This window comes from Vidua chalybeata, chromosome 30, assembly GCF_026979565.1.
Source record: "Vidua chalybeata isolate OUT-0048 chromosome 30, bVidCha1 merged haplotype, whole genome shotgun sequence".
NCBI lineage: Eukaryota > Metazoa > Chordata > Aves > Passeriformes > Viduidae > Vidua > Vidua chalybeata.
Genome location: NC_071559.1, coordinates 1,186,155 through 1,201,377, shown reverse-complemented (window position 1 = coordinate 1,201,377; position 15,223 = coordinate 1,186,155). Strand labels below are relative to the sequence as shown.

Genomic DNA, 15,223 nt, shown 5'->3' with positions numbered 1-15,223 from the left:
GCCATTGTATTTTTTGTTTCCTGCCTCTGACATCCACACTGACAGGAGAGGAAACAGTAACAGCCTCGGCACTAATAAGGAAAATTGAATATAGGAATGTTATCGACTGGAAACATTTTCTTCCCACCCTATTTCTGTGCTTTTCCAGCCATCAGAAGGTTAAATACACTCAGTGACGCCACCAGGGTTTGGGGAGGGCAGATGCTCCCTCTGCCGGGTAAAAACCAGCAGAGCACAGTAAGATTTTAATTAACCATTTAATTAACCAAACCTTAACTGTGGCTCAGCTTATTGCAAACAAAGAAAGTAAAAATAAACCTGCAGGAAGGTAAAAGCTGTTCTGCACTCATGAGTTTTGGCACTGGCAGGCATGTACAAGTGCCACTTAATCCACTAAAATTGACTATTATTTATTCCTTGTTGTCACATGCCTTGATCCCACACAGGTATTCACACCTGGTCACCACCACTGCAGCTCTCACTTCATTAAAAATAAATAGGGACCAGCAGAATGATAATATTTTAGCGACTTTATTTACCAAGATCAAAATTTGCAACCATTAATTGTTTCAACAAATATTTACAATTCATGGAAAGCACGGACTGTTTGGAACCAACCAGCAGAACAGCATCAGCTGCTGCATCTCTTACCCTCAGGAATGAGATTTTACTCTTTAAAATCGAGATTTGAAAGTAAATCCAAACTAAGAACTTCATGATCAGTGCTTAAAGAGCGAACTTGTGTTACTGTTTAATATTCCCAAGATGAAAAATCAGCTGTTCTTTCCAACACACTGTTTCAAGAGTATAAAAATTGACTCCTGGTGTGTCTGGCAGGACAGATGCTTCCCTTGCTGGATACAAGAAGAATTGGCCACTAGGTTTTTACAGTCTTAACACTTGATAGTTTTTGTTTATTATTGTTCCATCTTACAAAAGGAAAAAAGAGAACACCGTGAGGATCAGAGTTCCCACCGCAGTTCAGAACTGTGGGTCAAACCCTCTCCCACGTGCCAGGTTACACGCAGCTGAGGAAAGGTCCAGCTCTCTGAGGTGCATGTTCCAGGCACATTCCAGGCTGTTCAATTTTCCTGGAATTCCACCAAAGAAATGGGAAACACCGACACCTCTCCAGGAGCAGCTCCCTCAGTTTAGGACTTTTCCCAACCTCATTTCTGATGTGTCACAAAGCTTTTTTCCTGACATGATGGCAACGAGGAGTCACAATCCAGCCTGGCCTAAAGGAAACACACTGGGACTCGTGCCCACAACAATCAGAGACTTGGGAACTTCAGGGGAAAAAAAAATATCCTTTTCTAGCCCACAACCAGGAGACTGTGGAATGCAGATTCCTCATGGCAAAGAGCTCTGCTTGCTACAAGTCCATTAATTCCCAAAGGAGTAAAATCAAAAATACTGACTGACCATGGGATAAGCATTACACATCCAGGGAGGGAGCACAGCTTGGAATTCCATCCAGATCTGAGCTAGCACGACACACACGGAGCTCGAACACCTTGGGACAGCCCAGTGCATTGTGTAATTCCTGCTGACAGAACTGGAAGCAGGATTCAATCCCAGCTATGGAAATGGTTTATTACTCATGCAAGAAGCACTGCAGTCACCTACAGCACCTGCCCAAGACCACGGCCTGGCCACCAGAACCACAGCCTGGCCACCAGGACCATGTCCTCATCAGGACCACGGCCTGGCCACCAGGACCACGGCCTGGCCACCAGAACCACAGCCTGGCCACCAGGACCACAGCCTGGCCACCAGGACCATGTCCTCATCAGGACCACGGCCTGGCCACCAGGACCACGGCCTGGCCACCAGAACCACAGCCTGGCCACCAGGACCATGTCCTCATCAGGACCATGGCCTGGCCACCAGGACTAGGGCCTGGCCACCAGGACCACAGCCTGGCCACCAGGACCACGGCCTGGCCACCAGAACCACGGCCTGGCTTCCAGGACCACGGCCTGGCCACCAGAACCACAGCCTGGCCACCAGGACCACGGCCTGGCCACCAGGACCACAGCCTGGCCACCAGGACCACAGCCTGGCCACCAGGACCACGGCCTGGCCACCAGAACCACAGCCTGGCCACCAGGACCACGGCCTGGCCACCAGGACCACGGCCTGGCCACCAGAACCACAGCCTGGCCACCAGGACCACGGCCTGGCCACCAGGACTAGGGCCTGGCCACCAGAACCACAGCCTGGCCACCAGGACCACGGCCTGGCCACCAGAACCACAGCCTGGCCACCAGGACCACGGCCTGGCCACCAGGACTACAGCCTGGCCACCAGGACTAGGGCCTGGCCACCAGAACCACGGCCTGGCCACCAGGACCACGGCCTGGCCACCAGAACCACGGCCTGGCCACCAGAACCACGGCCTGGCCACCAGGACCACGGCCTGGCCACCAGGACTACAGCCTGGCCACCAGGACCACAGCCTGGCCACCAGAACCACAGCCTGGCCACCAGGACCACGGCCTGGCCACCAGAACCACAGCCTGGCCACCAGGACCACAGCCTGGCCACCAGAACCACAGCCTGGCCACCAGGACCACGGCCTGGCCACCAGAACCACAGCCTGGCCACCAGAACCATGTCCTCATCAGGACCACAGCCTGGCCACCAGGACCACAGCCTGGCCACCAGAAACAAAGCCTGGCCACCAGGACCACGGCCTGGCCACCAGGACCATGTCCTAACCAGGACCATGCCCTGCCCACCAGGCCCCACAGCCAGACAGCTCTGGGCATCTCCAAGAATGGAGATTCCCCAGCTAAAGGAGTCCTGATCATGTCAAACTTTTGATTTTCACCTGAAACAAATTCAAATTTTACCAACTGGATTCTCTGATACAATGAGATCTAATGGGCAGATATTGTCAACTCTGGGGAGTAAAATCCCTAATTTTTTTTCCCTCTTTTTCCCTCCCCACCCCAATACTCTTTAGGATCCATTTTTTTCTGCAAGTTGCCTACAGACATACAAAATTAATTCAAGTATCTCCTACACCAAAGAGGATCTCATTTGACTTTGTACTATCCATAAAAATATATCCTTGAAAATCTGGTTCACAAAATATTTCATTTGGTTACTAAAATGAAAGATATAAACTGTCAAAATACGTATAGAAACTCAATTTCAGGTTTTGTAAAGATCACAATTTAGCTACAAAATATACCACCCATCTCCCTGTTTGCAATATAGTATTTGCTTACAAAGATACCATTACTTTGCAAAATAGCTCCTACCTTACAAAATTAGGCTGGAAATTGTAATTTTGCACTACTTCCAGCAATAAACCAGAGATTAGAACCTCAAAACCCTTTGGTATAGATCTTCCATTTTTTACTACATCATTTGTCTTCTATTTGGTTTCATGTTCCAAAGCCCAGGAGAATCCCCAGCCAGGACAAGCACTGAGTGTTTAATTGTAGATATGATCAATTTAATTTTCAATGATCGATGTTTCTCATGCCCAGAACTAAGAACAAACTCTTGTGAAATTAAAAACTTTCAGAAGTTTAATCTCAGAAATTCTTCAGAACTTTTGTCACCAGTCTTTGCCCATCACACTGTGCTTTAAAATCACTGATGTGTTGAATTCTCTGAGAAAATCAACACAATTTTCTGTGCCTCAGACATTTCCAGGACCAGGCCTCTTGCTGCCTTCTGCAGATCCTTTCCCAATCTGATAAACACGGCAAACATGGAAAAAAAAAATCATCCCAACTTTTTAAATTGTCATCTGAGAAAGAGTAAAAACATAATTTATACCTCGAGCAAAGTATCAGCATTTTTATCACCTGCACCTGTAAATACCAACTTACAGGTTAAAATAAAAATATTTACAGACAAATAACTGAAGGAAAAAGGCTTGAAAAAGAGTAAGAAATCAAAACATACACTGGTTATAAATGTTACTATAATGTCAGCTATGGCAAGGATTCTGTTTCATCCATGTTTTCTTTGTAACCAAATTTTGCCTCCCTTATTAGAGGCATTCATAGGAATTTTCAAAGAAACTCTCATCACCTGCCTCGCCACACGTGACTGTCCTTCCACTGTAGCTGCAATCTTGAATTTAGCAGTTTCCAGTTGTGCCAGCAGGAATTTTGGTGAGGTTTTCTTGTTTCCTCTTTGTACTTTGTCACCAACATGTTGTAAAGAAAATCTATAGAGTCTTTGAGCTGTGAAATCTAGGTAGAAAAGTTTCATTTTTGACCTTTCATCTAGTTAAAAAAATTCAGTATAAAAAAAAAAATTCTCCTCTGATATTTCACCAGTCCCCAAAGGTTTTTACCTTCTCTTCTTACACACTTTTATGACAGTAAAGATCTTTCAAAGTTTTTAGCTCTTCAATTAGAGTTTTGTTCTGATTTTCCAGGACTGCCACTCGATTTTCCAAACATTTCACATACTCCTTCTTCTTCCTACGGCACTCCCGGGCAGCTTCTCTGCAACAGAGAAGCAAAATTCTTGATTTTAGGTGTGAGATATTTTCTGAACATCACAACACTGACCAATATGAGAGAGCTGGAACTGCAGTGAGGAACAAAACCGACCCAAAACTGCCCGAGGAGAGCAGGAAATTCAGCAGGATCTGCTAACACACATGGCAGCCAATCTGCAAGGGAATCCCAGTTTTGCTTTCTCCACACTGTGAGACTCAAGGGAGAATGTCTGGCTCACAACTTCCCATGTTTGGGTCACAATCTCCCACAAGCCCAGGTGTGCTCAGGTGGGGAAGGAGGCCAAGGGCACCTGGGCTGTACCCAGGTGTGGCACAGGAGCAGGGCAGGGATTGCCCCCCTGTGCTGGACACTCTTGAGGCCCCTCCAGTTCTGGACCCTCACTGCAAGAGAAATATGGATGGGCTGGAGCATATCCAGAGCTGGGAATGGAGCTAGGGAAGGGGCTGGAGAACTCCTGAGGGAACTGGGAAAGGGGCTCAGCCTGGAGAAGAGGAGGCTCAGGGGGGATCTTCTCCCTCTCCACAACTCCCTGACACGAGGGGTAGCCAGGGGCGGAGGGGTCAGGCTCTGTTCCCAGGGAACAGGGACAGGACAAGAGGAAACGGCCTCAAGCTGTGCCAGGGGAGGTTCAGGTTGGACATTAGGAGGAATTTCTTCATGGAAAGGATGGTCAGGCACTGGCAGGGGCTGCCCAGGGAGGTGTGGAGTCCCCATCCCTGGATGTGTCACTCAGTGCTCTGGTGGAGACCTGTCACAGGTTGGTCTTTATGATCCTGGAAGTCTTTTCCAACCCCAGTGATTGCAGGTGATGAAACTCAGCAAGGGAAGCAGCTCGGGTGCACTCACATACCTGTTCTTCATCAGCCTGATCTCTCGTTTCAGCTGTGGGTCATCTGTCTTGCTGCTCTGGGATGTCAGAGTGACCGGGGATGTCATCACCACGGTCTGGGGCAGGGAGGAGGTGGTGGGCGTGGTGCGGATCTGGTACGTCTGCATGTCCCCAGAGGCAGCTAGGGGACACAAAGGGGGCAGCGTTAGCAGGGGACACTCACGGTGACAGGGGTGTAACCACGTCCACTGGGGGTACTCACTCTGCACCACCACCTGGTTGCTGGGCACCAGGATCTGCTGCCCGTCCGAGGTCTGGGCGTACTGCAGGATGGTGGTCCCGGGCTGGGAGCCACCAGCATTGGCCATGGTCAGTGTCTGCAGCCCCTGCACCCCGTCTGCCCCTGGCCCTGCCAGCTGTAGCCCGTTGGCCGCGATGGCAACTGTGAGGGAAGGCACGTGGACAAGAAGATTTGTAGCTGTACAGCAGAAAATACAGGTAAATCACAGTCCTAGAATGGGTTGGGTTGGGAGGGACCTCACAGCCCACCCAGTGCCACCCCTGCCATGGGCAGGGACACCTCCCACCAGCCCAGGCTGCTCCAAGCCCTGTCCAGCCCGGCCCTGGACACTGCCAGGGATCCAGGGGCACCCACAGCTTCTCTGGGCACCCGTGCCAGGGCCTCAACACCCTCACAGGATGGAGAGGAGCAGGTGTGAAGCACCACAAACACCAAGTGGGAACATCAAAGGAACAAATCCTAATTTTTTTTGTACCTCTCTGATACCACAGCAGCCTTTTAGTGTGGCCTATAATATATATATATATATAAATATATATATATATGTGTCTTCACTGATGTATTAGGTTAAATCCAGCAAAGAACACTGCTGTGTGCTCCATACCAACACCCTTAAATGTCCTAATGTGCAAAAATTAAAATTACAGAGTACTGAGTTTATCTGAAGTCTGTTCTATCAGTTACTTCTATGTACTAACTTTAGTGACTACTAGGTAATAACCAACTTTTGCCCTTTATCTTACTCAAATGCTTAAGGAAATCTGTATTTTGAGGCAAGCAGAAGAAAAACTGTGAGGATATTTTGGGTAACATACTGTACTGTCCAGTGCTTGTCTGGTAGATGGGTGTGGGAACAGACATGGAGGTGACAGTGGAGACCCCAGGGCTTTCCTCATCTCCTTTTCTATCCCGTGTGTCTTCAGAAGAAAGATCTTTCAAAATTTTTCTGTGAAAAAAAGGGAGTCTGACATTTGACTGCACTCCTCACTTTAGTAAAATGATACAAGTGAATAAAATTACAGCTGGTGAACATTCTGCCCTTTACAAAATCCTGCTGAGGCCAATCTCCAGCTCGTGGAGTCAAAGTTTCCTCACAGTAATGATGGCTCAGAAAGTTCAGTGCCTGAACAGATTCACTGCATGTTTCAAGGGAAAGGAAAACAACCTGGTGGGCAGCAGAATATTGAAAACCACGGGAAGGGGCTGTTGTTTTGGTTTCAAATAAAAACACCGAGTGTATCACACCCGTACCGGTAGGATGGACGACGAGCCAAGATGCCTCGAGCCTTCTGTGAGGAGCCAATGCTGTCTGAGGAGTCCTGAGAATCCTCACTCTCAGACAAGGAAGATACCTGGTGAGAAAGGGAACACCAGTGATGTACAGGACAAACAGAAAGCTCCTGGAATCTTTTATGTAGAGGAGGAGCTGTGGGGTTTGTTGGTGAGAGTGTAAAAGTCCAATGAAAAGAATATTTAAGGCAGCAGCATATCAGGGAGTATATATGCTAAGTACTATCTACAATTTTCATTATTGCACTGTGTGCTCATCCAGTTCAAAGTGTTATTTTGTCTCTGATGCTCCTTATTAGTGAACAAAACATTTATTTTTTTCTTATCCGTGTGCCAGTAACAGAGAGCAGAGGAATGCACAGAGCTCTGGGAAAAACCTCTCACTGATCTGCAGAGACAGAGCAGCCCATGCTTAGCAGGGAAAAAAAACCTGTTCATGCTGTACTTTGTTTTTGCCCCCATCAAGGCCACAATGTTCATAAATTACAGAAGAGGAATGAATCCAGACAGGGATTTTTTTTTATATTTTTTTTATTCCCTCAGAGGGAGGGAAAAGGAAAGAGACTTTACAGAGACAGGAGCACCAACAAGCAGCCAATGCAGATGCTTGAGTGCTTTCAGCAGTGACACATGCTCTGCTCTCCCTGCTCTGATGTTACAGCAGTGACAGCTGACAGTCCCTGCCAGGTTTTAGTGTGGTGTGAGGAGAGGATGGGACAAGGATCAGGGACAAGGATCAGGGACAAATTCCTGGGTTTTAGGGCAGCTCCTCCCTTGCCAGCTGCCAGTGGAACTCCAGGTCCCCAAGGGCTCTGCAGCAGGGACTGAGAGGAGCAGGAACAGACTCACTGGAACTCCCTGGGTACCTCCTGGAAGGGACTCTTACAAAAATCACATGGCAAGTGAGTAAGAGACACAAGCAGAGACTTGGGTACCACTGAAAGGGAGTTACAGCACGAGAGAGCACCCAGCAGCTCATTCCCCTTCACACAGCTCCACCTTGCCCAAACACTCCTTTTAATCCACTGCTGAATTATTCTGTTATTCCCCACTCCCCTCCTTTGGGTGTCAGACCCCACCTGACTGCCAGGGCACCAGGATTGGGATTGGATGGATGGATGTGGACTGGATTTTTGTATGAAGGGAGGTGACATCAAATGGTTTGGATGAGGATTGGATTTTTGTATAAAAGGAGGTGACATCAAATGGTTTGGATGAGGATTGGATTTTTGTATAAAAGGAGGTGACATCAAATGGTTTGGATGAGGATTGGATTTTTGTATGAAGGGAGGTGACATCAAATGGTTTGGATGTGGATTGGATTTTTGTATAAAAGGAGGTGACATCAAATGGTTTGGATGAGGATGTGGATTGGATTTTTGTATAAAAGGAGGTGACATCAAATGGTTTGGATGTGGATTGGATTTTTGTATGAAGGGAGGTGACATCAAATGGTTTGGATGTGGATTGGATTTTTGTAGAAAAGGAGGTGACATCAAATGGTTTGGATGTGGATTGGATTTTTGTATGAAGGGAGGTGACATCAAATGGTTTGGATGTGGATTGGATTTTTGTATGAAGGGAGGTGACATCAAATGGTTTCATTTTGACTCCACAGGTGACTTCCCACGAGGAACAATTTCAAGCCCAAATGAGGGATCCCATGGGACTGGTCACTGTCTCTTACAGCAGGGCACAGAGGCAGCTGGCTCAGAGAAGCCTCTGTGCATCTCTTCACATCTTCTCACCTACAAAACTGCAGATGTGGGGTATTTAAAGCCGTTCTGGAGTTACCTGCACGGTTTGCACCTGAGGGGAGTGGATCACAGAGGAGGACTGAGCTGTCTGAATGACTCCCTGGACCTGGACTTGCTCTCCAGGAAGCTGAACGACTGTGAGGGGAGCAGAACCTCTGAGAGACATCTACAACAGACCAAAAAGCAGCAGTAAAACCTTTGTGCCACAGGACTCAGGAAGTGCAACACGTGTAGGAAAACCATTAGCAGCTTATTTTAATTCTAATTAAATCACCAAAGTATCTTTAAAGATGCACATTTTTTAGACATTATTTGCATATGAAAAAGGCTGAAATAGTTCGTTATTTCCTTTTTTTTGGAGAAAAATCAAATGTGGCATTATGTCACATAATCAAATATGTGATATTATATAACGTATTAAAAACATGAAAATGCTTCAGCTTCCTAGAGGATTTGTAGTTTTAATGTTGAACTTGCATGAGTCTTTACACTTTAATTCAATTTATATTCACATTTCCATATATTCCCAAAACAAAAGTAATTCAAGTTATACACGTAGATTGTAAGTAAATAACCACTTTTGTAATGAAATTCCTTCAGTACTTTTATTAACCTGAAATACATGAGAAGATGAAGGGATTATTAAAATACACACAGCTGAATTTCCATTTAATGCTACTTTTGTATGGTAACTCACAATATTAAGGAACAATCAGAACTTTATATAAAAACAGATCAGGAAATCAGCCTGGAAACTCCAGGACAGCAGCTGATAATTCTCTCCTTTCCTCTATCTAAATTTTGCATCAGTGGATGAGCTGCAAAACATTGTTTTTTCCCAGGAAAACCCTCCTGGAAGGATTCACTCTTTCACCAGTTCTAAAGGATTCAGGTTAAAGCTCTGACAAGGATGTTACCTTAGAGGAAAAATCTCAGATTTGCAAGTTCATATGGTTTATTAGATTAAATATGTTCATGTTGGGCTAAAATCCAAGGGTTTCCATGGTGCTGAGTACCCAGGATTGCTGCTACTACAAAAGGAGCTGGAAATGCTTTTTCTAAGGAAAAAATGAAACCAGGCCTTCATTTTATTCCTGAGCAGCTCCTGTGGTTGACTAACCCCAAATCTGGGCTGCACTTTTGCATTGTACAAACACAAAAAATTAGCTTTTAACCACTTTGAAATGAATTTTATGTCACCCACCATCCAACAAACACATTTTTCTTAGCATCTTTCTGTTTTTTTTCTTCTCTGAGTGCTTCCAAGAATGGATCTATAGCTCGTAGCACATAAAACTGGCTCTGAACTCCCTGAAATGTTTGCTGAGATCCAGCCCAGGCTTTACCTGTTGAGCAATATGAGAGAGCTGAGCTGCCTGCAGGGTTGTACCTTGTACAGCTGAGGGCTGGGACGTGACAGAGCTGCTGCTGCTGCTGCCCTTGTGCACCTCTTCCATCATCAGCTACGAGAAAACCAGTTAAATCCAGTTAGTAATGAATTTGGACAGCAGACAGGTGCCCAGTTCCACCAGTGGTTTGTACCCTCAGTGCCTGATGATTCTGGGCTCACTGGGATGTGCTGAATTAGTTCTTTGCCCTGTGTTGCCACTATTAAGGCACAGCCTGGATTTTTGTCACTTCCCATCAACACCCTGAGCCCTTCTGTGCCTCCTCAGTGGGGAGGGACACGGAGGGACCTTGTCCTGCTCATCCCTGTGGGTTTGGGCAAGTGAAGGACACACCTGGGGTCACCTCCTGAGGCCTGGGAGTGGCAGGAGTCCAGGATGGGAATTGAACAGGTTTGGTCTGTGCTGTAAAGGACACACAGAATCACGGATTGGTTTGGGTTGGGAGGGACCTTAAAGCCCCTCCAGTGCCACCCCCTGCCATGGGCAGGACACCTTTCACTACCCCAGGTCACTCCAAGCCTTGTTCAACCTGGCCTTGGGCATTCCCAGGGATGGGGCAACTCCAGCTTCTCTGGGCACCCTGTGCCAGGGCCTCACCATCCTGTTATAATCCCATTAATATCCAATTCCTAATATCCCATCTGACCATGCCCTCTTTCAGTTTGAAGGAAGATCCAGGAAGAAAATCAAGATTCTTTGTACTAAAGAATATCTTTCTCTAAGTAAGATAATTTCCAAAAATATTTTAGCCAAGCCACCAGCCAAACCTATTTTAAACTATCTGAAGGTGTACAAAAACAAACCAGGGACTCAAATCAAAGTGAACACAGTTTTGAATTTTAAGAGTCACTCTGTCTTGATGTAATGCAGTCAGCAACACTTCTCTCATGTCTAAGATTTTATATTTAACTGTTCAACGTCTTGCCAGCATCCCCCCCTCGGATTCTGGGGGATTCAGGGATGCACAAATGCAGGTTTCAGCTGGGGGGAGTGGGCGGACCAGCCTGGAGCATTAAAAGCTGATGGGTGAGTGTTAAACATTTTGTCACAGAAGGTTTGAAAGTGTTGAAAGGACAGTTGCTATGAGACTGGAAATTACATTTCTTTCTGTGGAAATGTGAGTCATTGATTTTTCCCTGCTGAGCCCAACCACAGCACGCAGCCCAGCGAAGGCTCCTGGGGGGAAGAGTCCACCAAGAGCAGAGTCCTGCTCCTGCACCCTCCCTGCTCTGAGGGGTCCCCGCTGCAGGACCCCCAAAAAAGTCACTAAAGCAGGGCTTTGCAGGGAGAAAACTGGTGGCTGGCTGATACAAGAGACTGTGATTGATGGAGCAGCTCTGCTGGGAGAATTGGGATTGTTCAGCCTGGAAAAGAGAAGCTTCAGCGTCACCTTTCTGTGCCTCTCCAGTACCTGAAGGAGCTGCAGGGAGGATGGAGAGAGAGCTTTTACAAGGGCCTGGAGTGACAGGACATGGGGAGTGGCTTCCCACTGCCAGAGGGCAGGGCTGGATGGGATATTGGGAAGGAATTCCTCCCTGGGAGGGTGGGCAGGCCCTGGCACAGGGTGCCCAGAGCAGCTGTGGGTGCCCCTGGATCCCTGGCAGTGTCCAAGGCCAGGCTGGATGGGGCTTGGGGCAAGCTGGGATGGTGGAAGGTGTCTCTGCCATGGCAGGGAGGTGGAATGAGATGTTCCTCAAGGTCTCTTCCAGCCAAAACAAATCCATGTTCTGTGTGTCCTTCACAGCACAGCCCAAACCTTCCCCAGCCAATGATGCAGCTTCCCAACATCCTCGTGGCTGCAAACATCAACCACTTCAAGATTATGAGCAGAATTAATGACAAACCTGCACTGGACACAACTTTGTCTGTCCTCAAACACGGTTTTAGCTTTTATAAAGGAAAATCTACATTTTGCACCCTGCAAAGTGTCCCAGGTAACCAGGGCCCCTCAAACCGAAATCCAGGCAGCAGCAAAAATGACAATAAATTTCCAGTGCTACAGAAACCTCTGCTCATTTCTGTAGTGCAAAACCACAGCCTGCCCTCCCTGCTCTCTGCTATTAGTTTCTCTACCTTACTGTCCCATGAAAGACTCAAAACAGCCTGCAAGAAACAGTGAAACCAATAAAAAACACCCCAAAGAAACACCCCAGGGGGAAAGCACAGAGGGTTTTGCTGACCTTTCTCTCGCTGGTGTGAAATTCTGCTTACAGGAATAAAAGATGAAAGTATTTCCCATTAGAAATATGAGTTTTGAGTTTAGCTCATCTCTGCTTACTCTGGAATATTTAATTATTCACCCAACATCAGTCAATAAAAAGATTTAGCAAGGATTGCAACAAGATGGAAATTCATGCTGCACCTCACAGCCTCTGGGGACACAAGTGTCACACAAGACTCCCATGCCTTTAACTTTATTTAGCTGAAAAACTGGGAATTTCCCCCTGGAACGGGGGAAAAACCTCAACCTGCAGGTCTCAAGCTCTGACAAAAAGCACCAAAAAGGATAATACCCGAGTCACTCCCTGGGTAAAACTGCTCTGACAGCTGAATTTAATTTATTTAGTTGAAAGCAGGTGCTCTCTTTGGGAAGAAGGAAGAATTCTGCTGTCACAGAGCACTGACAAGAGCAACACCAAGGCTTTATTGTCCCAATCTGTACAAACACCACTTTTTGATAAGCAGACAGGTAAGGGTGACGATTTTCACAGTAAACCCAAAGTCTCCGTGCAGCTCCACCTCCAAAAGTCATTTAACTGAAAGGATTTTGCAACAGCACCTGACGAAATTTGCTTAAAGGACTCCTAAAATTCTGGGCATCATCTCCCTCCAGCCAAAAAAATCTCATCCTACTTCAAACCTGAGCCTCAAATCCACCTTCCTTTGAAACATGAACAGGAATGTCACCGTTCATCGGGACACATTTCATTTCTCAAAGTTTCCTCCGAGTGCATGAAGCACCAGGCAAACCCGCCAGAAACACCTGACGTGCTCAAGGAGAATCAATTAAAAAAGAAAAACCCATTCCCACAACTCCCACCGATTCCCTAATTCTGTAAATCCCCTAAAATGCTACAGAGAGCACCAGAGGAAGAAACCAAGTTCTCTTTTGCAAGCTGAGGTCTGAATGATGTTTCATCACTGAAATATTATATTTTTTATAACGTCAGAAATCAAGAATATTTGACACAGAATTTTATTCTCAAATAGTGACAGAAGTCGAATTCTGACATTTACAAATTGTACAAAGGGATTCCAAAACGTCTTCTTAAATGATGCTTAAGTAATCTGGGGGAGTTTGGGGTCCTCAAAATCAGCTGCTTTCAGCAGTGAAAATATTATTTACCTAAATTTGCCACGAAGACACCTGGAGAAAATTTGCTCACCCAGAAAATGGACAGAACTCCATTTTTTTCCCCCAGAAATCAGTAAAAGGGCAGCACATCCCACCAGATGTGCCAGAGTGCAAGTGAGCAGTCTCGAGCCAAGGTGCCCAGTCACTGCTCCAGATTCCATTCCACAAATACACGAAGTTATTCCTTAAAACTCCAGGAGCACTTTCCTCACAGGATTTCTCCCACTCCCCTCCACCCAGCACCGGCCTGTACTGGAACATCCCCTGACAGGAGCTTCAGAAATAAACGCTGCAGCCTAAAAATCTCAATATTCTATCCGTATCAGGGATCTGATGGCTGGGAGAGAAAAACAGCCCAGAGATCATTTATATCATCATTTCTATCATTTATACCGCCCTGGATCCACCCGATGCTCACTGAGCACTGGAAGCCAAGGCTCAGACACGAGTCTGGGGCAAAATTCATAGAGGACAGGTAACGCCGCCCATTAACGGCGGTTTAGTGAGCGATAAAGCCGGGTTTGGCACCGGGCAGGGCTCGGGGACGCAGCTCCCGCTGGCCGGGACCGGCTGGAGCCGCGGGGCCTCTCGTCACCCCCAGAGCACCTTTCCCCCATTCCCGAGGGGAGCGGGACCCGGGGGGACGCGGGACCCGGGGCTCCCCTCGTCACCCCCCAGAAGCCTTTTCCCCCCGTCCCCGGGGCGAGCGGGCGCGGCCCCGGCAGCAGCCCCAGGCCGCAGGGCAGCGCCTCAGGCCCGGCTGCGGTGGGAACTCCCCGCCGTTTCCGCAGCGGCCGCCGCGCCGAGGCCGCGGCCTGTGCCCGTCCCCTCACGGCCCGCGGGGGCGGAGAGGGGGGGGGGGGGGGAGGAAGAAGCGGCGGGCGGGCCGAGGTGGGGACGGGGCGGCCTCCTGAGCCCGAGCTTACCTCAGAGCCCCGCGGGGCCGCGCGTGGGGAGCGCCGGAGCCGCCGCCGGGTCCCGGCCCCGGTCCCGGCCCGGTCCCGCCTCAGGGAAGCGGCGCCGGCGGCGGGGGCGGGCCGCGACCATAGAGTGCGCGCCCAGGGGCCCCCGCCATAGAGCCCCAGCGGCGCGGAGCGCGCGGGCGCCGGGCTAGAGCGGCCGCCTGGAGCCGGCCCCGCCCGGCCGCACCACAGAGAGGAGGCGGCAGAGCGCCGCTGGCGGGCACGGCGCGGGAACAGCGCCCCCGCCGGTGGGAGGGCGCGGTGCAGGCGGGAACCCGCGCTCTGGGATCGCGATCGCCGGCGGGAAAATCCCAAAATTCCCGAAATTCCCGGAATTCCCGGAATTCCCGATATTCCCAGCCCCCCCCCGCGGCCAGCCGTGGGCAAAGGGCAGGGCAGAACGTGGCTGGGACGGGCCAGGGCTGTGGCCGCCATTCCTCAGCCCCTCACTGAGGGGTTTAACAGCACGTAACGGGTTTGGCCCCTCTCGGGGTTATTCCACAGCGGATTTTAGGATCGCAGTAAGGTTTTGGGATCCAGTGGGGGGCCCCCTTCATGGGACAGTTCCTCAGTCATCACTGGGGAGCACAGGAAATTCAGAGTTCCCTGAGAAGCACAAACTGCAGCCAAGCACCTCCAGGAATAGCAACGCGATTTTTGACAGGATCTGGGAATTCCCGAGGTTGAAAAATCCCCTCCGAGAGCATCGAATCCAACCTTGTTCCCTGCCCAGAGCACTGAGTGGCACCTCCAGGTGACACCTCCAGGGATGGGCACCCCAACCCTCCCCTGGGCAGCTCCGATTCCAATTTCCATGGGGAAAT

The 15,223-nt window shown here is 48.7% G+C and overlaps 1 protein-coding gene across 2 annotated transcripts; it reads right to left on the bottom strand.

The window, feature by feature from the left end:
• Positions 1–515: 515 nt before the first annotated feature.
• Positions 516–14,477, bottom strand: ATF1 (activating transcription factor 1). Of its 2 annotated transcripts, XM_053967632.1 has the most exons (9): positions 14,364–14,477; positions 10,020–10,136; positions 8,711–8,839; positions 6,878–6,978; positions 6,442–6,572; positions 5,588–5,767; positions 5,347–5,506; positions 4,325–4,478; positions 516–4,220 (listed from the first exon to the last, which is right to left on the bottom strand). In XM_053967632.1, exons 2-8 carry the CDS (start codon positions 10,131–10,133, stop codon positions 4,334–4,336), a joined length of 960 nt encoding a protein of 319 aa, XP_053823607.1. In that variant the 5' UTR covers positions 10,134–10,136; positions 14,364–14,477; the 3' UTR covers positions 516–4,220; positions 4,325–4,333. The 2 variants fall into 2 exon arrangements, with proteins under 2 accessions (XP_053823607.1, XP_053823608.1); XM_053967633.1 differs by lacking the exon at positions 14,364–14,477 and having other exon boundaries at positions 516–4,478; positions 10,064–10,136.
• Positions 14,478–15,223: the final 746 nt, after the last annotated feature.